The 25,660-nt window shown below is 41.1% G+C and overlaps 1 protein-coding gene across 3 annotated transcripts in view; it reads left to right on the forward strand.

The window, feature by feature from the left end:
• IL12B (interleukin 12B) overlaps positions 1–19,567 on the forward strand; it is a 46,329-nt gene extending 26,762 nt beyond the window's left edge. The window contains exons 1-8 of one of the 3 annotated variants that reach the window (XM_072145477.1): positions 10,488–10,855; positions 12,155–12,239; positions 13,163–13,420; positions 13,943–14,054; positions 15,024–15,223; positions 15,572–15,726; positions 16,684–16,805; positions 17,891–19,567. In XM_072145477.1, coding sequence (XP_072001578.1) covers positions 12,155–12,239; positions 13,163–13,420; positions 13,943–14,054; positions 15,024–15,223; positions 15,572–15,726; positions 16,684–16,805; positions 17,891–17,978 — 1,020 coding nt within the window. In that variant the 5' untranslated portion in view covers positions 10,488–10,855 and the 3' untranslated portion in view covers positions 17,979–19,567. Of the gene's footprint in view, positions 1–10,487; positions 10,856–12,154; positions 12,240–13,162; positions 13,421–13,942; positions 14,055–15,023; positions 15,224–15,571; positions 15,727–16,683; positions 16,810–17,890 lie in introns of those variants that run through there. The other 2 variants (XM_072145478.1, XM_072145476.1) reach the window with 2 other exon arrangements.
• The last annotated feature ends 6,093 nt before the right edge of the window (positions 19,568–25,660 follow it).

Below are 25,660 nucleotides of genomic sequence, written 5' to 3' on the forward strand. Positions count from 1 at the left end.
ATATTGGAAGCAGATTTTAGCTTGCAATTAATTTTGAATTAATAAATATTAATTTGCAAAATCTAAAAAATACATATATGATATGTATGGGATCATTGGGCTATACGGTAAAGTCAATATTTAAACCCTTAACGACCAGGCCCTTTTTCGTTTTTGCATTTTGCATTTTTCACTCCCCACCTTCAAAATTCCAGAATTTTTTTATTTTTCCAAGTACAGAGCTGTCTGAGGGTTTAGTTTCTGTGTAACAAATTGCACTTCATAGTGACGGTATTTATTATTCCATGCCGTGTACTGGGAAGCAGGAAAAAATTTTCAAATGCAGTGAAATTGGTGAAAAAAATGCATTTGCGACATTTTCTTGTGGGCTTGGATTTTATGGCTTTCACTATGCGGCCCAAATGGTCTCTTTCATTCCTTGGGCCGATACGATCGTGGAAATACCAAATTTATATTGTTTTTATTATGTTTTCATACATTTACAAAAATTAAAACCTGTACAAAAAAATTCATCATTTTGCCATCTTTTGGCGCTAATAATTTTTTCATATTTTGGTGTACGGAGCTGTAATACATCACACGTCATTAAGGGGTTAAAGGGTCCTTAACAGGAATAAGATTTTAGCAAATATGAAAAATTTTTGCTCCCTTCTCATCAATATCCTGACGCTGCCCAGGACTCTGCTCATAAGTTTCTGGCGTCTTCCTACACACAGTAAAAGCTTTGGGATGTTCATGAGACAACATGACGTGGAGAGGGGCGGGGACTTGAGTAGCATCAAGTAAAAGGTTAAAGTAACTTTATGTTATCTTAGTACCTTCACATTTAGCCATTTGAAGTATACTTTCATTTTGTCTGGAAAACCCCCTCTAGACTGCATGGTAAAGGATCTAAAAAAAAAAAATCTTTAAAAATACAACCTTAAAACAACACTGGAATTGCTTAAGGAAATTAACAAATATTTTTGTTGTGCAAATATAGAGTAAAATATAAAAATAACCTGTCATTTTTGGAAGCACAGTCAATGGCAAAAAAAAATGTAAACCCCCAAAACACTGGGGCAGATTTACTTACCCGGCCCGTCGCGATCCAGCGGCGCGTTCTCTGCGGTGGATTCGGGTCTTCCGGCGATTCACTAAGGTAGTTCCTCCGATGTCCACCAGGTGTCGCTACTGCGCTGAAGTCCGCTGAGGCCCGCCGGAGTGCACGAGCCTATACTTGGAGAAGGTAAGTGCGTGTCTCGCAACACTTTTTTTTTTATATGCGGCGGTTTCTCCGAATCCGTCGTGTTTTCATTTGGCCACACACCCTGGTTTCCGTCGTGTGCATGCCGGCGCCAGAGCGACATAATACGATCGCGTGTGCCAAAAACCCGGCGCAATATAGGGAAAATCTGCGCAAATCGGAAATATTCGGGTAACACGTTGGGAAAACGTGAATCGGGCCCTTAGTAAATGACCCCCAATGTCCGAATTTCTGGTATTTCTAGCTGTCCAAGAAAGAGTTCATTTAGGGCCCATGTAGAGAGGGGTTTTGTGTTGGGTACCCAAAAGTCAACTCATTCAATTGTTTTCGGGCCCCCCTACCGTGTGTAGCCATCACCATGGCTATGATTGGCAGGGGGGTGGGGCTATTGTGGTTATTATGAGGCTTGTACACCAGAAAACTGCCATATACACTTTTCTAAATCCCGCCCAAGTAAGATTATCTGTGTGGACCCTCAAAAAGTTACATGTGCCCCAAAACAGAACCATTACAAAAATATCACATATACTGCAAAAAACAAACCCTCATATGTGTTTGTGTGAAACGTGCTGATAAAAAATAACAAAAAAAATTCTTATGAGCAATGAGGTCTCCAATGGTCGGACCCAATTAGACATTTACCCACATTTGGTGTGATGTGTTAATGTCCACAAGGGGATTTACCATTATTTCACCGAATATGAGTACAGAACATATTCAGGACAGACAGTACTGAAGGTGTGAGCACACCCTAACAAGATGTACAGTACAGCACCACACCTCTGGAAAATCACTAACCGCATTAATTGGTAACTAATTATTTGCATTGTTTATATAGGTAACCACATGCCTTTAGGACCATGCGCTCTACACAACAGTTGCGTCATGTGGGTGGAGCTATTGTGGAATATTACATCAGCCATGTACAGGCAGGGGAGCTGTAATTGATTTGCTGTGATTTCCCAGCCGTGATTGTATTGATGTCTGCGACACTTTTTGGTGTTTCCTATTTGCATAAACAATTAGGTTCATTTAAAGTGCATCAGTCATTAGTTCAGAAAACATTTAGATAACTCCAACGGATTATCCATGGAATATGACAACTCAGCCCCCTCTGAGTTGGCAAATGGTACAGTTACAGCTCTGTTATGCGGATGCACAGTTTGACGGCTGCCGTGACTGTGGGGACTGAATTTCTACAGTATAGCAGAATGACTTCAGCCATAAAATAAGTAGTAATGTACTTTGCTTTCCCATATGTGCAAGATAGGTGTAATAGTACTGTGCAATGTCCATATATACAGGTTAAGAGTAGTAGTACTGTGCCCATATATACAGCATAGGAATAGTAGTACTGTGCTGTGCCCATATATACAGGATAGGAGTAGTAGTACTGTGCTGTGCCCATATATACAGGATAGGAGTAGTAGTACTGTGCTGTGCCCATATATACAGGATAGGAGTAATAGTACTGTGCCCACATATACAGGATATAAGTTGTAGTACTGTGATGTGCCCATATATACAGGATAGGAGTAGTAGTACTGTGCTGTGCCCATATATACAGGATAGGAGTAGTAGTACTGTGCTGTGCCCATATATACAGGATAGGAGTAGTAGTACTGTGCTGTGCACATATATACAGGATAGGAGTAATAGTACTGTGCTGTGCCCACATATACAGGATAGAAGTTGTAGTACTGTGATGTGCCCATATATACAGGATAGGAGTAGTAGTACTGTGCTGTACCCATATATACAGGATAGGAGTAGTAGTATTGTGCTGTGCCCATATATACAGGATAGGAGTAGTAGTACTGTGCTGTGCCCATATATACAGGATAGGAGTAATAGTACTGTGCCCATATATACAGGATAGAAGTTGTAGTACTGTGATGTGCCCATATATACAGGATAGGAGTAGTAGTATTGTGCTGTACCCATATATACAGGATAGGAGTAGTAGTACTGTGCTGTACCCATATATACAGGATAGGAGTAGTAGTATTGTGCTGTACCCATATATACAGGATAGGAGTAGTAGTACTGTGCTGTGCCCATATATACAGGATAGGAGTAGTAGTACTGTGCTGTGCCCATATATACAGGATAGGAGTAATAGTACTGTGCCCACATATACAGGATAGAAGTTGTAGTACTGTGATGTGCCCATATATACAGGATAGGAGTAGTAGTATTGTGCTGTACCCATATATACAGGATCAGATATAGACAAAAAAGAGGCGATACGGGCGCCACATGTGTAAAAAACGTTTTACAGTAAAAACAAGGTGTTTAGACAAGTGCTCACCTTTGTAGGTTGTACGATCGGTACAACACATTTGAGCGCAGTTTCTGGTTGAGTTGTTTCGGCGGCCGTCCTGGGTAGCGAGGTGGGGCGTTCTCACCCCGTTCGGTCTATCAGTTGGTAGTGGTGTGTTCCAGGTTGGTTATCGGCCCCAATAACTCCGTTTAGTGGTATTATTATATAATTAGTTTTATTCATAAGCTGTGTAAAACGCGTTTCGAGCCTGTACTAGGCTCTTCATCAGTTACATATAGCTTCAGAGTTGTAGAGAAACATGCGGTTTATAAGAGGTAATTTTTGGCGCGAGATGCCAATGCTCTGACGTCAAAGATGTAAACATAAACATTGTAGTGCTATAGTTCATTCATAAAATTCATTCATAGGATTCTGTAGCTACACTTAAATTACTTACGGTTCTATATAACATATAAAATAATTACAGTTCTATATAATTCCATTATTTCATATAATAACGTTAATATTAAATATAATGACGTTAATATTAAAGGAGAGGGGAAAAGGGAATTTTATAAGATACAACAAGTATGATTTTTTAAAAATACAATAAAATGACAATAAAAATGACAAAATACAGTCAATGTGGTTGTTTTAAAATGACCTGTGTTTGCAATCAGTGGGTATTCTGCCTCTTATTTGTTGGTGTATATCAGGTTTGTCTCCGTTCCGTGCGGTTCAGCTACAGAAGCCTGGAGGGGTCAAAACAAAACAAGCGCAGAGCGTCGCAGTGAGGATTGGGTTGTGTTGTGGATTATACAAGTTGATGAAAGAAGGTTCTTAGGTAAGTATTGTTTCTGTGACTTCATTAAGGCCAGCCGGTTTTAAGGTTTTTAGACGGTACATCCAGTATATTTCTCTCTTTATACTAAGAGGCAGAATACCCACTGATTGCAAACACAGGGCATTTTAAAACAACCACATTGACTGTATTTTGTCATTTTTATTGTCATGTTATTGTATTTTTAAAAAATCATACTTGTTGTATCTTATAAAATTCCCTTTTCCCCTCTCCTTTAATATTAACGTCATTATATTTAATATTAACGTTATTATATGAAATAATGGAATTATATAGAACTGTAATTATTTTATATGTTATATAGAACCGTAAGTAATTTAAGTGTAGCTACAGAATCCTATGAATGAATTTTATGAATGAACTATAGCACTACAATGTTTATGTTTACATCTTTGACGTCAGAGCATTGGCATCTCGCGCCAAAAATTACCTCTTATAAACCGCATGTTTCTCTACAACTCTGAAGCTATATGTAACTGATGAAGAGCCTAGTACAGGCTCGAAACGCGTTTTACACAGCTTATGAATAAAACTAATTATATAATAATACCACTAAACTGAGTTATTGGGGCCGATAACCAACCTGGAACACACCACTACCAACTCATATATACAGGATAGGAGTAGTAGCACTATGCTGTGCCCATATATACAGAATAGGAGTATTAGTACTGTGCTGTGCCCATATATACAGGATAGGGGTAGTAGTACTATGCTGTGCCCATATATACAGGATAGGAGTAGTAGTACTGTGCTGTGCCCATATATACAGGATAGGAGTGGTAGTACTGTGCTATGCTGACAGCTGCAGTAACTGCGGGCACTAAATTTCTTCAGTATAGCACCACCTGCAGGATAGGAGTAGTAGTACTTTGCTACGTCTGTATATACAGGATAGGAGTAGTAGTACTGTGCTACGTCTGTATGTACAGAATAGGAGTAGTAGTACTGTGCTACGTCTGTATATACAGAATAGGAGTAGTAGTACTGTCTGTATATACAAGATAAATAAATAGGTAGAAGGAGCAGCACTGTGGATAACCGGATTAAATCCAATGTGGGTGCAGGCTTCAAGGAACTGACTCAGGATTCCATATGCATACAAACTCCAAGGAAGGAAGCAGCACTCCAAGATAAATAGTGAATGTTTATTCCACCAGTGGTAAGAGCTACGTTTCGGCTGACTTTATGCAGCTATTCAAGCAATGCTTGAGAATAGCTGCATAGAGTCAGCCGAAACGTAGCTCTTACCACTGGTAGAATAAACATTCACTATTTATCTTGGAGTGCTGCTTCCTTCCTTGGAGTTTGTATGTATATACAGGATAGGAGTACCGTATTTTTCGGACTATAAGGCGCACAAAAAATCCTTTGATTCTCTCAGAAATCAAAGGTGCGCATTATAGTCCAGTGCGCCTTATATATGAACCGTACTTACAGACAACAGATGCCTTGAACTGTGCACAGGTCTGCCACCTGCTGGTTATTCATCCTTATAATCAGGTGCGCCTTATATATGAACCTTACTTACAGACAACAGATGCCTTGAGCTGTGCACAGGTCTGCCACCTTCCGGTCATTTATCCTTATAATCTGGTGCGCCTAATATATGAACCTAGACGTTTTAGCAGGCATTTATTGATGGTGCGCCTTATAACCAGTGCACCTAATAGTCCAAAAAATACGGTAGTAGTATTGTGCTATGTCTGTATATAGGAGGATAGGAGTAGTAGTACTGTGTTGTGCCTGTATATACAGGATAGGAGTAGTAGTACTGTGCTGTGCCCATATATACACGATAGGAGTAGTAGTACTGTGCTACGTCTGTTTATACAGAATAGGAGTATTAGTACTTTTCAGTGACCAAATAGGCAGAGTAGTGCCCTACCCAAATTTAGGTTAAAGTAACTCTATACAATGAGAGAGAAGCACTGAACCCTACAGCAGGAGCATGTGTCAGACTATTAGGCTTAGTGGCCAAAGTGAGTATTGCAGGATTTTATAAAATGTTTAAAAAAAATGATTCATAAAAATGTTTGACATAAAAACTTTGGGTAAATAATCTGTCATATTGTGGTGAGACATTTGCTTTAAAAGGGGAAGTAAAAATGATACCGCAGATAATAACCCTGTATAACATGCAAAAACACACAGGTCTAGGAGGAAATCAGTTTCCATTTGGTTTGGACATTTTATTTACCACAGACAAGTTTTATTTCAGGAATTCTGCGAAAACCACCTGGGAATGTCAGTCGCTTGTGGGCGGGCCGATCTGTCTCTCTACCAAACGCTTCATACACAAGATTAGCCCTGAATTATTAATAACTATGGAATCCATTCTTATCGGGGGGGGGGGGGGGGGGGGATATGCCCGCCCGGCATGTGGCTAGGCTTCTACCGAAAATACTTCAAATATATGAACATTAACATGAGTTACCCAGAATCCCCAGCATCAATCAGCTGTACAGATCTAATGTTACTGATATTAGAAGTTATTTTTCTATAAATTCTTGTTTTATTGGTGAAAGTTTACTAAAATAATGAAAATTATCGGGCATATTTTTTATACGCTGGCGCTGATTGCGCCACCGTATGATGCTGTCCCGCTCACTGGCATGCAATGGATATATCAGGAGGCTCCGGCAGCGATGAGAATTATGCCATAACCTTAGGCAATAGGCAGTGCGCAGGCGTAGGGCAGCAGCACCCTGGGAATTTCGAATTCTCTGCCTAATTCGCGGGTTGGGCGGGGAGGGGGCGGTGCCTGCCGTGCAGTGGGCTGGGAATTGTGACTAAATCATGGCTTGTACACATGTTTTCAGGTGTACAGGCCCTAATAAATGTGGCCCTATGTATTCAAATAATGTATATGTAGATGAATATATAAGATAGATATCAAAAGACGAGGGGACACTGTCTCCGTTCGGAGAAATCAAGGTTTAATCACCAGAGGCGACAGGGCTTTTATTACTATGAGAATTGTCAATCTGTGGAATAGCCTGCCTCAGGCGCTGGTCACAGCAGGGGCAGCAGAGAGCTTCAAGAAGGGTCTAGATGCCTTTTGACACCTAAATAACATTGATGGTTATGTTATATAGGATTGTTTCCCTTAAATCCCTTCTTCATCCAATCCCTTCCCTTCCTTGGTTGAACTTCATGGACAAGTGTCTTTTTTCAACCGTACAAACTATGAAAACTTTGAGATTTGCACAGGGCCGGCGCCAGCCCTGAGCATAACTGTGCAAGTGCTGGGGCCCAGAGCTGCTGGAGGGCCCACATGAGGTAGCACATAAGGAATCCATGGGGGTAAAGGGAGGCTTTATATAAAATAACCATGAGGGGTCTGTATGTAAAATAATAATGAGGGTCTGTATATAAAATACCCATGAGGGGTCTGTATGTAAAATAATAATGAGGGGTCTGTATATAAAATACCCATGAGGGGTCTGTATGTAAAATAACAATGAGGGGTCTGTTTGGGATGATAAACTAGGGAATGTTTTAGGGAACAGGATTCTGTTTTAGTTTCTGAATTTTTAAAGCCGCCATGTGAGTTCACTGCAAAGGGGCCCACTGAGGCTGTGTCACCCAGGGGTCTACTTAAACCTAGAGCTGACCCTGGGTTTTCAGATAAATTAATAAGAGACGGAAAAACATGAAATAGATCAATATAGTTACATGTATAGCTATTAGTTACATTATAGACATGCATGGGATGGATAGAGAGATAGACATGAGATAAATTGATAAATATGACAGATAATGATAGATAGATGGATCAATAGAAAGATATGATATAAATAGATGATAGATAGACAGAGGTGCATTTATGTTTTTTTCCCTTTCCTCAGCTCTTTTTGCACCTCTAGTGCTTGTTTTTTTTGGATCTCATTTGTCTCTGTAGTCTCAGCCCTTTGTCAAATACTTTATTTGTTTGAGACTACATAGGTGTATTTTTAAAAAATGCACTACTCACACCATTGTTTTTCTTACACCTGTTGTGACTGGTTTGTCTTTGTGAAATTATCTGTTATTTTTTAGACACACAATAAAGGTAAATCAGGCGCAATCTGAAAGCAGGGGAAATACAAAGACAAATAAGACGTAAACCAGGAAACTGCTACACGGAGAACTCCGGCACTGCTGAAAAATTGCACAAATACCCCAATCCACCTAAAAAATGGTTAAAATAAAACCAAAAACATGCATCCAACTAACATAACTGTCCCCCCTCTGTTTGGCCAAGGTATTAGATATAGGGCAAGAAGCAGTAAGCTGAACTTTAACTCAAGGTGAGAAATTCCTATGAAATTGTTATTTTCCCTTTTCCGGTCATGTGGAGGTATTTTCTAGTTTCAGTTTACATAGAGCAGTGTGAAGCGAAGCGTCTTATAGTTAGAGATGATTCATTTGGTATCAGGGTTTGGGCCTCGTGACCCAGACATATCGCTGTATTGACAGCCTAACAGCCAATGACGCCCCTAGTAACTAGCCATGGCTATGATTACCCCAGGGGTCCCCAGGGGTGCTCCTGGTTTGCAGGTTACCTTTGTTGGAATTGAAGGTATACATCCCCCCATATAAATCCCCTCCGATGTAGCACAGGGATACGAACAGTTGTTTATTGGAATTTATTTAGTAAAACATTATATTTTTCACCCTAAATGTTGCCAGAAAAACAACTGCAGCAGTGACAATGCCAGGGTTATTTCATATACATCCGATTTTGCGCCTCAGAATTGTTGCTTTTAGCTAAGTTGTAGTACCACACAGAGCCTATGGACGCGAGAGGCGCTGTTTAGCCTATTCCTCCTGGTGCATGTATATAATGTCACTAATGCAGTAAAGACTGCATTACTTATTACTACTTGTTTACTTATAAAAAAGGAAAATCCTTTTAAATAAGCTGGACATTAATTTAATTGAATTAAATTAACGACAAAATCAGGCAAAGAGAAAAATGTAAAAATTGGCTAAAGCAACCAATCAGATCTCAGGTTTTATTTGATAAAGTCCCTTGAAAAAATGAGAGCTGGAATATGATTGGTTGCTATGGGCAAACGCTCCACTGTTACTAAGCACCATCGAACATAGGGGACCCTATAACAAATAGAACATAGGGGGCCCCATAACAGGCATTAGGGATAAGCCACCTACTTTAAGGGTGGATTTTGCGAACTTGTTGCACATCCTAAGTTCACCTCCTCATCCCTATAATGACATCATAATGGTAGCAGCATGGGATTGGTGAGGTGTGCCCATAAAAACAAATCTTAAACGCATTCTAATTATTGAAAAAAAATAATTATATATATATTTTTATTTTTTTTAGATAAATTTTTGTTCACCTACAAAAAGGAAAATCCCGTTAAATAAGTTGGTCATCGATTTTAATTGGATTATATTAAGGAAAAAAAAATCAGGCAAAGAAAGAATTGTAAAAGTTAGCCAAATCAACCAATCAGATCTCAGCTTTTATTTGAAAAAGTCACTTGAAAAAATGAGAGCTGCAATCTGACTGGTTGCTATGGTCAAATACTCCACTGTTACTAGGCACCATTTTTGATGAAGTTTCCTCAGTATATTTATCCCTAAAAGGGGGTGAATTCACATAAATAAAATACTAGAGAGTTTAGATGCCTTAATACACATTAGACAATTGTCAGAATTTGGTGTTAAAGGGGTCCTCCAGAATTATGATGTTTTTACTATCCATAGGATAGGACTTATATATGAGATTAGCGGAGCCTATTTCGCTTTACCTCATAATAGATGGACATAAGTATTTTTGGGGTTCAAGAGAGATAAGCCCCTGCCAGAAGTGTCTAGGGGAGGAGGAGGGAAGGAGTCTGTCAGATGTCAACATGGCTGCCATTCAGACTCCCCTCAGAGTAGATCATGGGGGAGATAATTGATTTTCCAGGAGATGAGCCTCTACCAGAATGATATGAGGGAAGAGGAGTCTGACAGGTATCATGTGTATGTAAAGCACCCCCATTAGATATTGGTGGAGATAAGTGTTTATTGGTTTTTAATAGCGATAATTCCTTGCCAGTAGAGTTTTGGGTTGGGGACAGGGTAAGCATGGTAGGTGTGGAGCCGAGAGTGCGTGTGTTTGGGCGTCTTTTAGACTCCCCTCACAGTAAATTTTGGGGGAGATAAGTTTTATTTCGATTTCAGAGAGATAAGCCCCTGCCGAGAGTCTGGTGGGGGTCAGTTACGGCAGGTGTTGAGGACAATCCAAATCCTCCAATGATCTGCAGACAAATATCTCATGTCCAGCATCTCTCCACAAGCCAAGACAACGAAAGAGGAAACAGAAGAAAGCTTCCTCTTGGAAGGGACTGTACTGTGACGTCGCTTTTACTATATAAACCAGAATACTTCGCTGTCAAAAGCAGCAAGTCCTCACAAAGAAAAGCCACAAATCACACACACTCCGGAACTAGAGGAACCGCTCCAGGCTATCCAGAGGGAGAGAGACGTAAGATACCTGTTGCCTCATCTATTGTCTCCATAGACGTGTTATACCCTATGCTGCACTCAGCACTGCTACATCTCATACTGCATAGAGATGGTTATCATTGCATTTATATTTCAGCTTTACTTCTGTTCTTCATTGGTAGCAGCGGAAATTGTGAAAATCTACAAAGGTATTTGCATGGAAAATAAGTATAGTGCAACATCCGATTAATTTGTTGCTAGTGACTGGCGTCAGGGGCATGTGCCCTGGGTCTTATGCCCATGCTACATATAATAATAATAATTCCTTTATTTATATAGCGCCTACAGATTACGCAGCGCTGCACAGAGCTTGCCCCAAAGGGGCTCACAATCTAATCAACCTACCAGTATGTTTTGGAGTGTGGGAGGAAACCGGAGGACCCGGAGAAAACCCTCGCAAACACAGAGAGAACATACAAACTCTTTGCAGATGTTGACCTGGGTGGGACTTGAACCCAGATCACCGGCGCTGCAAGGCTCTAGTGCTACCCACTATCCTTTATTGCCATTGATCACCACCTTAAATTATATACGGACCCCCCCCTCCCCCCCTCTGCTATCATCTCTAAGATGCTACATGTATCTTTGGGGTCTACTAACTCTCCTCATTCTAGATTGAAACACAAGACTAAGGGTACAAGGGACACCATCAAACTCTACACTGGTCATGGTACTTACCTACAGATCTGAAGTAGCTCACTAAATCTCAAACCCGAATTTAAAAAAATATTTGAGTAACTTTTTTTATTTTTAAAGTAAAATTTAATGAAATTTCAGCCATGTGGAGACGACTATCTGTTTGCTATGGTCTACATCTTTTTGGTCCCTCTACATCAGGTCCTGTGACACCAATCCTTGTATGTGTAGTTTGTCTCTCCCTGTTCTCCTTAATAAAGTTCATTTGATTTAAAAAACTAAATGAATGAAATTTAAAAACTTTTAAACTTTTTTCAAGTTTGTTCTCTTTAAACAGTTAAATGTTCCATTGATTTTCCATGTGACGTGTTTCTCCTAAGGGAGAGAAGGCATTGAATTGCTTTGTACAAATATGCAAATTAGATTTTTTTTGGGGGGGGGGATACAATTTGCATTGCTCTTTGTGTGGAATAGGGCTTCTGTATAAAATATGTACATGGATTCTGCTACCCAAATTCAGATAAACTACATAAACTTTTTGAGAGAAGGGGGGGGTAGTAGTTAACTTCAATCATTTGTAATAATTTGTCCTCAATTTTTTGTCCTCCAGTTAGAATTTATTATTCCTTTATTTTCCTTTCAGATGGGGCACCTTTTCACAGGAGTCATCCTACTTGTATGCATAAATCTTCTGCAGGCCTTCAGTTATTTTCCCTTTAAGGAAAAAAGTAAGTAAATTCAAATATTTTCTTGCAGCGCAAAAGAACTATGGAGGAACATTGCATAAAGTGTTTCTTTTCCCTGTAGCACCCCCGCAGGAGGAATGAGGTATTACACAGTTCCCAATAGAATCAGTGAGCTGCCTTCTAATGGTTCTCCAAGACTGCAATGGTCCCCTACATACAGCAGCATAATCAAACTTAGGAAAGTAGGAGGGGTCCCCTCTGTTGGGTTTCAGTTGTGAAGTTTAAAGACCATTGTAGGACCTTCAAAGGTCTGCAAGTTGAAAGCCAACATTGATAAGGAACTCAGGGCAGAAGGTTCCTCTCTGTGCACCAAGTTTATATACAAGATTCCGTAGGTTTGTTCTTAAGTTGAATTTGTATGTAAGTCGAAACTTTGTAGATCCAGTCAAAAAAATTTTTGGCGCAGTGACAATTGGAGTTTCAAAATGTTTTGCTGTGATTGGACCAAGGATTATTAAAAAAGCTTCATTACAGACACCTTACAGCTGGTCAGTGCAGCCTGAGACTACAGTGCATCCAGAGAGCTTCACCAGAGGTCACAGTGGGGTCCATCTTTAACTACGGGTCGTCTGTAAGTTGGGTGTCCTTAAGTAGGGGACTGCCTGTATTATCTCTACAGAGCATTAACAAACTTGGGCGATGGTTTGGATGGACATAAACCCCTCTAGATGCCTTGGGTCTTGGGCTTCCGCCCAAATGGCCCATATTATACTCGACTACTAGTCCTAGAAGCGCAGCCTCAAGTGCTTCGACCTGTAAACACTAATGGTCCACATACAATGATAGAAGTCACAGGTAAATGAATGAAAGAAGTTGGAAGCTTCGTAGATTTTATTAGATTCCATAAGGAAAATCTATAAAAGAAGAAAGACATGAACATCAATTCTCACTACTTTATTCCTCAGCTTTGATAGTTGAAGGTGATATAAACGGAATACGTATGGAAAGAGTCACCATGGAGTGTAACACCTCTGGTTATGCCGCTGACAGCAGAAATATCCACTGGAGCAAAAGAGGCCATAAAGGCAAACACCTGACTGTCATAGTAAACGAACCAAAAGATGCCAAAAACTACACCTGTAGCCTGGGAAATGTGGGGATCGTTGACTACACCAACATTCTGCTACATGTAGTGGACCAGCCACTTTACCTTGGCATCCTCGGTAAGTATGAAATCAAGGCACAAAGTTGCACAGTTGCAATTTGATCAATCAATTATAAAGTTATAGGTATTGATGCCATTGAAAAATATAAATCATCTTGCAAAAAGCAAGCCCCCAAGTCGACAAAGTTGTAAGAAAATTTCTGTTGACTTGGGGGCTTGCTTTTTGCAAGATGATTTATATTTTTCAATGGCATCAATACATATAAATTTATAATTGCTTGATCAAAATCTTATTAAAGGGGGTTTCTGATTTGGAACCCATTAATGATTGATTAATGGGTGGGTTCCCAGAAAGAAATTATTGGCCAGCCTAAGGGACTCCAGTTCCAAACTAAGATACCCTATGTGCCACAACAGCAATAATTCCTTAATAATTCCCAGCAATCATTTGGGTATAGGATAAGTGTCATTAGTGGCGCAATCCCTTTAAGGAGATTTTAGAAGAAGGTTTTCGGCACTTGCATCCCCAGCTACCAGGTAAAGTAACATAGGACTAACAAGGTGTCATTGTTTTACACAGGTGTAGAATATCCAGTAAATTGTACAATGAAAAACTACAGTGGTCATTTCACCTGTTCATGGAACGGAACACTAGATCCCAATCCAGAGTACTTTTTTCATGCCTTCAGCGTGTAAGTTCATCACATCAGTGGAATCTTTTATATTTAAAAGCATTAAAAATAAATTGAAAAATAAATCCTGACAGGACTCCTAAGAGAGAGAGAGAGAGAGAGAGCAGGGTAATTGGGTCACTTACGGTCAATCACTATGTGTGGGTGGGGGTTATGAAGACTCTCCCTGTCAATCACTTTGTGTGGGCGGAGTAATCAAGACTCTCATTGTCAAACTCTGTCTGGGAAGAGTGATCAGGATTCTCACTGTCAATCACTGTGTATGGGCGGGATCATCAGGACTTGTGTGTGGGTGGGGTGATCAGGACTTTACCTGTCAATCACTGTATGGAGGAAGGGTATTTATGACTTTCACTGTCAATCATTGTGTCTGGGTGGTGTAATCAAGACTCTTGCAGCCAATAACATAATGTGGGCAAGGTAATTAGTACTCTTGCTGTCAATCATTGTGTTTAGGTTGGGTAATCAGGACTCTCACTGTCAATCACTTTGACTAGTTGGAGTGATCAAGACTCTTACAGCCAATCACAGTGTCTAGGTGGAGTGATCAAGACTCTTACAGCCAATAACTGAATGTGGGCATGGGAATCAGGCCTCTCGCTTTCAATTACTGTGTGTGTGTGGGGTAATCAGGACTCTCACTGTCAATCACTTTGAGTGGGTGGAGTTATCAGGACTCTCCCTGTCAATCACTGTGTGTGGGGGGTAATCAGGACTCTCACTGTCAATCACTGTGTGTGGGTGGAGTAATCAGGACTCTCCCTGTCAATCACTTTGAGTGGGTGGAGTAATCAGGACTCTCACTGTCAATCACTGTGTGTGTGCGGAGTAATCAGGACTCTCATTGCCAATCACTTTGAGTGGGTGGAGTAATCAGGACTCTCATTGCCAATCACTGTGTGGGGGCTTTTTATCAGCAGTACTGATGCTCTTGAATATTTCTGATGACATTTTATTACTTTTTCTTAGAACTAGTAACAGCACAATGTTCTGTGAAGGCATAGAGAAGCATTTTACAGACGGGAACGAGTTTCCCTACTATACAGTAACCTGCTATGACGATCAGATATGTCACTACTCAGAAGATCCAATTATTTACGTCGAGCTACATATTATTGCGAAAAACATATATGAGAAGCACAATATGTCCTTCACTTTGCGGAACATTAGTAAGTACAACATTCTGGAACATTCTGGAACCTGAATGAACCATTGTAATTACAGAGAAAGGAGATTTTTGTTTTAATGTAACAGTGCCACTATGATACACTGGCATTGTGTGGTATTGCAGCTCATAAAAAATCTAATGTGTATCTATTATTAAAATTCCTGAGGATAGGAATCCTAGAAAGCCTCTTTAACAATGTCAATGAGCTATGGCCAGAAGCTAGGTAGATAGCTATACCCCCATACAACATGTACGGTATCTATTGTGTAAGCCCACCTTCAGAGAGCCCCCATTAACCGTTCTGACTAGTGCACCCCCTCTATTTACCTTGTTGATTTTTATCTTATAGTAAAACCAGACCCCCCACAAAATCTTCACATACTCAAGGAAAACAGAGACCTTTCCTTACGATGGGATTACCCCAAATCTTGGTGCAACGCACACCTCTTCTATCCACTAATTTTTAATGTCCGAGTAGAGCGGCAAAGTCGGAATCAGGAAGAGGTAAGAATTTTTTTAAAAATAACTTTTAGAAGTAAAAATGAAAAGTTATACTGGAAAAGATAGTTTCACCCATATACATACAAATTGAAGACACAAATCCATACACATTACACACATACATAAACATTACACACATGCATACACATTACATGCATATATACACATTGCATACACATTACATGCATATATACCCATTGCATACACATTACATGCATATATACCCATTGCATACACATTACATGCAGATTACACACATATACATATACATAACATGCATATATACACATTGCATACACAAGTATATATACATACACCTTGAACATGTATATGTACCCATTACACACATACATATTACACTTACTAGTATATACAAACATACATACATACAGCACATATGTATTACACATGTATACATATACATTACACACACACACATATAACACATACAAGTCCATGCACATTACACCCACATACATAACACATTACATGCATACATATTGCATATAAGTATATATACACATAACACATACATGCAACTTACACATCTATATGTAACCATTACACACACACACATTACACTTAAAAGTACATACAAACACATTACACACACTAGTAACACATATGCATTACACATGTATAAATACACATTACACACACACACATATTACATATACAAGCACATACACATTACACACATGACATTTACTGCTGACCGGACAGCAGGTTAGAAGCTCCAGCAAAAGTAACATAAGACTTCTACCGATACCCCTCATCCTCTCTGTGCTGTGTTCATACTATGTTGTGGGGGTCTTCACGACTTTATCTACTACCTTACAAAGAGGTCCCCAAACCTCAAGATAAATCTGAATGCAAAGTCATCTTTATCATCGTTATTTATATGCAAATTTTCCAATTTTTGGATGAATTACTAAATGGCTAATATAAACAAACCCTTAGATCTACCCGATTATGGAAAAGAGACACCTGTCGGTCGACTACAGCGACGTGAAAAAGTTCTGTGTCCAGGCCAGAGACATGTACCACGTTAACTCCTACTGGAGCAACTGGTCGTGTTCCAAGTAGGTAAGATGTTTTCTGTGTCTGTGATTCGTGGTGCGGGATGCTGAGTTATCTGTTTCGTATCCATGTTTTCTATCCGCCAGTGTTGTTACAGCCCAGAAGGGTAACTTTGGTGGGTGCAGAAGGTGCACCCTGGCCTAGGAGTCGAGGTGGACCCATAAGATGATTTGTTTTCTTGTATCAATACGATAAACAGTCTGTATAGTTCCCAGAAGAGGGAACTCACTCTATGGCGCATATTTATCATACGCTGGCGCTCGTGCACCAGCGTATGATAGCCACGCCGCTGCATATTCGCAGCGGGATACATCAAGAGGCTTCCGCAGGGCCTGGCGTAGAAAAAAACGCAACCGGCGACTCAGCAGTGAGTGCGCAGGCGCAGGTACAGTAACGCCCCGCGCCGGCCCACTCTCGGCCAGCCGCGCGCTCCGCTCGGCCGGCCGCGCCCCCCCCCCTTCACGCCCCTTCACGCCCCACTGGTGTGAAGGTGGCGGAGAGGGCAAAATAATCGCAAGTGGGTGGCGCAGAGGTCCTGATAAATATGCCCCTATGTCTATAACCTAAAACATGCGCAGGCCACACAGACAGAGGTGTCCCTGTCAGGTAATCATTCCAATAAGCAGACAACCTTAAAGGGATTATGCCTCAATTTACACTAATCCCCTATCCCTACAGCTGGGGGTTGAGACATTGGGCCCCCAATCAAGTGTCCCAATGGAACGAGCACTCATACACATGCACAAGCTAAGAGTAGACTGGACATTAACATGGAACATCTGAGGGAACTCCCGTTCTTGTGATTGTTGGGGAGGTTCATTCTCGTGGTCGGACCATTTGGACTCCCACCGATCCTGTGGATAGGAACCAAAAATCTATTAATATCAGTGTGCAGTCTACTCTTAGCTTGGGCGTGTGTATGAGTATGGGAAACTTTATAAACATATTTTGCCAATTTTGGCCTCTCCCCATTGACAATACGTGGACATGTACGTGTATGAGGATTGTAGTAGTATCCATACACGTATCTGTGCTTATAGATGTGTAGTGTGACTTACACTGACAAGTCCATATTCTCTGTACACAGAGGGCAGAAAACCATGGAGAAGCCCAAAAACGACAAGAAGAAGAAAAAGAAGAAGAAAAAGGGCAAAAACTCAACCAAACAACAATAACAACAAGATATCATAATTTATAATGTTATTTGTAGACGACATATGATGAGGGTCTTCTACTTGCACAGTTGTGACAATACTGAGCAGGACATTGTATTGTTACATGGATTTTGTGCACTTTATATATGTTCATATCATTATTTATTTTTATAGACATTGCACTTGATTTTTAGTTTAGTATTTCAACTTTTTACCTCTTGGTCTCATTCACTCATGGGTCCAATGCCGCACAAAAATACAAGCAGTTGTCCATTTAACTATGACATGTCATTTATGGTCTCTAGTGGAGATGAGCCGACTTGATGGTCAGGTTTGGGTTCGTCGGCCTGACCCTGAAATATTTCCTGATTAGCTGTATGGCCGCCAATCTGTCAATTTTCCGGGGTCAGGCAGCAGTTGCTGGGGGCATCAATTTGCCTGATTGGTTGTTTGTTCGCCAATGCGGCAATATGTCGGAACAACGAACCCAAACCCGTCCATTGGGTTCGCTCATCTCTAGTCACCAAGATCCCCTTTAGCCTTTGTATGTTGTTCAGTGCCCCCAAATTAACCTATATGGGTGTTGTTTAGGCCACGTAAAAAAAAAACATATCCTTTCCGGGTCCATCCTCACCCCTGCCAGGCCTCAGCCGCATAAAAGATAAGGTGCACTTACCTGATTTCATGAGTTCTCATCAAACTAATCTCTAGGCAAGTATAAGATTTTTTTTAAGGTGTCCCCAAGACAGAACCCTGATAGGGAAATTTGGGGATTTGGGACACTAAAGCACTTGCCGGGTATACTGTGACTCATGCCATGGGCCTGGTATTGTAACAATGAAAAGGGAGCCCAGAGTCATGGTATTCCCCACATTGGAGCTCCTGTTGGATGGAGGATTATATAATGGGAGATTTGTGAGGCTGGCCTGGGGCGGGGCAGCCCGGAAAGCATGTGGCCCTTGAATCACCCACCAAAAGTAGGGACCTGTCAAGGTCTTATGTCTTTAAATAGAAATGAAAAGAACCCCCCCAACTAGACCCCAAAATTGGACCATACGTTAGATGAGTATAGTCAATATCAGTTTGTTATATGACACCCTATGTTGGGTTGTCCTAAAATGTCAGCTGACTTTGCCTGTAAGTCACAGACACACCCCCTTCCACTGTTCTGCATTAGCACATGAGGGGGCGTGTCCATATCTTCTGCAGCCATTTTTGTGGCTGGCCAATAGGAGAAGCAGAGTTGAATAACAGAGGCTCCAGCAGCAGGACAGAAGGCACCGGGGATATTGATTTTACACACCTAATGTATAGTCAATTGTTTCTTCTGGATGGAGATTGGCTTAAAATTTTTGAATGAATGAAAAAAATCTAATTTATTAATTTATTTGACCTATTTTGTTATGTTTAATGTTTAATGCTCCGTATTGATAGTTCCTGATTCAAATAATTTTTTTCCCCCATCTACAAAAATGAGCTGCGCTCTGTAATTTATAATGCAGAATATTTTTGGAGAGATTTTGTTGACTGTTTATATACAATATTGCTCCGGTTTTGTAAACTTGGCAAAAAAAAAAAAAACTTTTAAAAAGTTGTATTTGGAGGTTGTTGTCATAGTATGAATAAAACTTACAAGCAAGTAATGTTTTGTATGGGGATCATTGATAAGGTGCATCTCCAGCGATCAGTCCTATTGCAATGAGTGTCGCCTACAGTAAGGGGTCATTACTGTAGGCCCGTGCATCAGTGAATCTAATGTCTGTCACCTATTTGAAATTTAATGCAGAAAAATAGATTTAAAAAAAAAAGTAAATTTAAATTTTATAATTTCATTTAAAAGGATAGGTACCATAGGGAGTATAGCTATAGGGGAAGCCATGGCAGTTGCTATGATGGGGGTTAAACAAGGTTCCATCACATCAGAAGATGCCAGAATTGTAAAAAAAAATTGAAAAGAAGGAACCAAATTATTGTTTTCAGCCCTTTGGGGCTTCAAATCATGGCTTTGAAGGTAGCCCATTTCTTGCTATGGTACCTTAAAAGGACGGTTCATCCCAGGTTGGTCCCATTGTCATGGCTATTGGGTGGTGAGAACCTTTGTGCTAGAGATGAGCTACAGTTTTAGTAAAGAGTACATAAGCCACTCTGGTTTCCAGCTCTCGTTGTCCCGAAACGTCAAGGTTTTGGGCCTACGATGGGCCAGAAGTTCCAGGTAGAGATGAGTGGACCGAAATTGTAGGTTTGGGTTTGTCCCCTTGGACCTTCAAGCCATGGCTCTGATGGTAGCCCATTTCGAGCTATGGAACCTTGAAAACAAGGTCATCCCAGGTTGGTCCCATTGTCATGGGTATTGGGTGGTGGAGAACCTTTGTCCTAGAGATGAGCTACAATTTTAGTAAAGAACACATAATCCACTCTTGTTCCCAGCTCTCACGTTGCTCAGATACTTAAAATTTTCAGACCTGCAATGGCCCAGAAGTTTCAGGTAGAGATCAGTGGACCCAAAGTGTAGGTACTGGTTCAGCATTCAGCGACCGGAATGTATTGCCGAACAGCTAATCGGTAATTTGACACCCCTAGCCTAAACAACTAGCCATGGCTATGATTGGCCAGGGAACACCACCAATATGTTTGGGTCAGGAGGAAAGAACCCAAATGCCGAAACCAACATTTCAGGTCTGCTCATCTCTAGTTCCAGGGTGAATGAGTGTCCCCAGAAGTGGAAGTCACTTTTGTTTTCAATGGGACACTAGTTGGATGAATCAGTACCCCAAAACTCCTGAATGGGAAAAGGCCCGAAAGGTGGAAGCCAGAGCGGGATAATCATGGCCTGGCCCTCTAGGGGTTTTCCTGGAATAGCTCAAGCCTGAAAGTAGATGTGGTAGATTTGGATAGAGCTGCTATCTTGCCCTCAGGTGGCCTCCATCAGTACAGTAACAACTCTCATTTGGTCTATGCCCATTGATCCTAAAGAGATGACTCTGCTGAACCTGCCTTAGTCTACACAGAGAAGTAAACCACAGTAAGCACGTAAATGTCAGCCTATTGTCTGAAAAAGTAGAAAAAAAGTGGGAATTTGTTGAATTGAAACAGAAGTATTAACCACAGACATCTGATCTATGGCCAGATTCTAGAAGAGATTGCGACAGAACCTTCTCATTTCCATTGACTTAACTGTAGTAATTCTCCTGGACGTGAGCCAGTGTCCTCCCTTAGGCTTCACATGTGGCAGATCAGAGAAGATCGGGTTACACAATTCTGAATGAATTATGGCCGGAGCTGTAACAGGAAGTGTAAAATTCTAAAATATTTCCATAATAAAGTCATACCCACATATCTCTTCACTTCCTTAAATGACGTGGGTGGAAAAATGTGACATTAAGACAAATATTCTGCATATATTGTAATATTATAGATCGTATCTGCAGCCAATAACACAAGGAAAATCGGATTCTGGAAACCCCTGTACTGCATCAGGGGACACATGTGACCAAACAGGTCCTCCTACACATGTCAAGGGGACATCTTTACAAGCCGCTTCCAATATATTCACAGCTATAAGTACCGAAAAAAAAGGATGCAGACCTGTCATTTTAAATTATAAAAATTGTAAAAAATGTTTTTTAAAAATTGTTGCCAAATTATTGTGCCTTTAAATAAATATTAGAATGGTGAATGTCTAATATCTGCCCCCCTCCCACTGATCAGTGATCTCCATTCCCGGACTTGTGATGCCAAGGTCATGACAATACCCATGATAACCACTACCCATTGTATGGCGCTGTTCTTGCTCCCACACATGAAATCTACATTTCCTAGATTGATCAACTATACTGACAAATTAGGTAAAATAATGCGTCCTTCTGTGCAGAAAACCGTGACGTTTCGGAACCCTGAAGGGTACGCAAGGTCACTTAGTTATCCTTTTTAGACACTCCCAGAATGCACGGGTTCTGAGAGGCGCAGGAAGTGATTTAAAGTTGTCCACACAACTTCCGGATACGGCACAACAATAAATCCCAACCCTGAATGGCCTTATCAACCCAATTAAGCTGCCTCCAGTTCATCTTTAATATAAGCTCTGTCCGTAACAGGATTATATAGGGTGAGGAACCAACCCAGTAGCATGTATATAACTGAGACAAAGACGTTAGGATTTGTGGATCGAGATAAAAGACCAACACAGGTTAAATTTTATATTTAATTGCCTTAAGGGCACACTAGACAATACAGTACATATATACAAATACGTACAAGAAAGGTTCTGCAGGTTTGTTCTTAAGTTGAATTTGTATGCATATATATATATACTGTATATACAGTTAATCAGAGTACAACACACACAGGTAGAACTACAAGTATCAGCAATCTCTATGTTAATTACTTTATGTGTGGACCTAATGGACCCTGATAGTCCACACCTTAAGACCTGCACTTGATGGTAAATGGTTTCCCAGGGGTGCTCTGATTATATTAGGTGCAGACACACTTCTGTACACCCCCAGGAAGGCTCATAGGTCCCTCCTCCCTGGTATTAAGCCCAGAGCCTTGGAGAAGTTATAGCTTCACAAGAGGAAGTCATAGTGTCAGGGTTCTGTTATGAATGGATCCAGGTGAATCCCTGGATCGCATTGATCCCAAACCTGACCCATTTGCTATGGTCCCATCCTGAGATATGTATATCTCTGGACCCAACGGTGCTAGAGCCTTGGGAATTGGGGAACCGTGGTCCCCTGACTATAACTAATACAATAAATGTAGTTCCCCTTGGGCTGAGATGGACCATAACTCCATAATCAACATATTGGTTCAAAAGTTTTATGACTGTTTGTCTCTTGTTTAAGAAATGGAGGGAGATCCATGGAGAGATCCAGGGAGTCGATGCGGCTGCAGAAATCTTTTGAAGCTACCCCTCCTGGATTGATAGTTAACACCCTGGCTAGCTCAATTAGGCTAATTAAGCTGAGTCTGGGTGAAGTAAGGAATATGGGTGGATTGATGAAGAGGACAATATCTGGCAGGTGGATCTCCCTTGTTCATCTTCTAACCTTCTAACCATTACTTTAGTTATGAGATTAAAAAAAACAGCACTTATTTGTCCCAAATTTAAAATGCTCATCCCTTTACATACAATTTAAACCAGACATATTGCAAACTGCAGAATTACCCCTAGGTGGCAGCAAAATATTCTAAAAAAGTTAACCCATAGACCTGCTTTCACTTTTTGTTCCTCTTCTCCAAGACAAACAAGACCCTTGGCTCTATGTATCTAATTATTGGGGTAGAGGACGTCTCTTATGATTCATAGATGCTGGGAGGAGGTAGAAACAATAAGTAAAATCTCTGACAAATTACATAAATCCAAATGCCACATTAATCCTTTAAGTCTCTCCATATGTCAGCAGGAATGTTGCACTGATGCACTTTTGCACCTGCCAGAAGATGAGCAGCGCCTTTACCTTATTCCTACCGAGGGGATATGCTTTTCTGTGTCAGTGTAGCCCCCAAATATATAGTCCACACTGGCAGTGCTTTATAACATGGGGCAATTTGGCTGGCCGCCAGGGGTCCACGTCTTCAAGGGGCCAATCGACAAGTTTGATACTGTCGGTTCGCGGGTGCACCCGTGTTCCCCCCTGTGGTGCGGCCCGGCCTGATCCTTCGTCACAGGTGCCCCCCGATTCATGTTGTGGATCGCGGGTACACCCTTGCTCCGATATGTGCAGCTCTGTCCCGGAGGCTGCACGCGTCCCCTCTTACTAGGGCGCATGCGCGCCGACTCTTCAAGGGCCAGCGTCCTCCTAACTGGCACTGGCATTCCCGGCTCTGCTATATAGCCTGGCGACTCCCAGCATCCCCTGCCAGATCTTCAAGTCATTCTAACTGAAGTGAAAGCCTCCTGTAATCCTGTGGTGGTCCGGTTATCCTGTGGCGGTCCTGTAATCCTGTGGCGGTCCTGTAATCCTGTGGCGGTCCGGTTATCCTGTGGCGGTCCTGTAATCCTGTGGCAGTCCTGTTATCCTGTGGCGGTCCGGTATCCCAACCGTCCTTCCCTGGTCCTGCTTTCCCGTGGTCCTGCCTTTCCGTAGTTCTGCCTACCCTGTGTCCCTACCTTGGCTGCCATCACGGGCCTAGTCGCACCCGTGGAGCGACCTGGTGGCTCTGGCGAAGACCAGGAGTCCACTTAGACTCCGCTCCCGGGTTGTGGCTAGTATTGTTATCCCCCGCGGTGGTCCAAGGAGTCCACAGACTTTAGCCACAGAGACTCTTCCCGCCCCCCAGTGCGTGACACTGCCCTATAGATACGATATGCCCTGCACTAATTGTGTAGACCCCAGACGAGTATTAAATAGGCATTAAAAGGTCCTAAATCTTGCACTTTATCTGGGCCCGGACCCCCAAAATAAATAGATTACCAAATTCCGCACCATCTAAATACAAACGATACATTCCCCAAATGCAAATCCCCTCAAGAGACCTTAGATTAGACACTTAAAGGGACTTCAGGACCTGTAGACAAATCATGACATCATCAAAGGTCCTTTACCTTCCTAGGATATTATTCTAGTGACCTCTATGATTTAATTCAAATAATTGGTGCCAAACATCCAATGAACATTTCTATTTGACCCCGAAACAGTGCAAACCTTATGCAGAACCCCTCAACAGACCCTAGATTGGTCACTTAAAGCGACTTCAGGACCTGCAGACAAATCATGACATCATCAAAAGTCCTTTACCTTCCTAGGATATTATTCTAGTGACCTCTATGATTTAATTCAAATAATTGGTGCCAAACATCCAATGAACATTTCCATTAAGCCCCCAATCAGTGTGAACGTTATAATAAAATTGATGTTTTTTTCATCCATTTAAAAAAATGTAAAAGCATTAAAAGAGAATTTCATTTAGGTCTCCGCATAGTGTTTTTTTCTTCTAAATTATTAATATATCCTTCGATTAATATCTATATTTATGTAGTTTTGTTATTTTTAGGCTTTTCTTGGAATGTGAGATATTCGGCAGCAGTCGTTAGAATAATCTTTTAGCTTTTAGTGTTGATTTTTCTCGGGGGAGGAGATCTTGGTAAAAGGTTTTTGTGTAGATCCTCTTCTCTGTTCTAGTAGATTGAGGACCATTATGGCACCGTGTGACGTACCGCTAATGATCATACAGCAATTACACATGAGGAGAGGGCGTGAATTTAGGGTTGTGAAAGTGGAGATTTATCTTCACCATAACACTGGGTGCAGCTCTTGTAATAAATTTCCTTTTTTTAAATTCATCTTTTGCTTGTCGTTACCCATTCGCAAATGGGAAATGTAAACTTACATCGATCAGTCGTAAAGGAGTGTATAGAGAGGACTCACGGTCAAAGCCCTCACCATAGATGACGCTTGCCCACTGTAATAATTCACAGTATACTGCAATACAGTTCTATTGCAATATATTTTATAAGTGATCAGACCTCCTAGGGTTCAAGTACCCTAGAGGGCCTGAAATAATAAAAAAAAGTGTTTAAAATTATGGAAAAACTTTAAATCACACACACACAGACATATGAAAAAGTTGCAGGTGTCAGAATAGGGCAACACAACACTATGGGGCAGATTTACTTACCCGGTCCGTTCGCGATCCAGCGGCGCGTTCTCTGCGGTGGATTCGGGTCCGGCCGGGATTCACTAAGGTAGTTCTTCCGCCGT

The sequence above is a fragment of the Engystomops pustulosus genome, chromosome 4 (assembly GCF_040894005.1).
Source record: "Engystomops pustulosus chromosome 4, aEngPut4.maternal, whole genome shotgun sequence".
NCBI classification, from domain to species: Eukaryota; Metazoa; Chordata; class Amphibia; order Anura; family Leptodactylidae; genus Engystomops; species Engystomops pustulosus.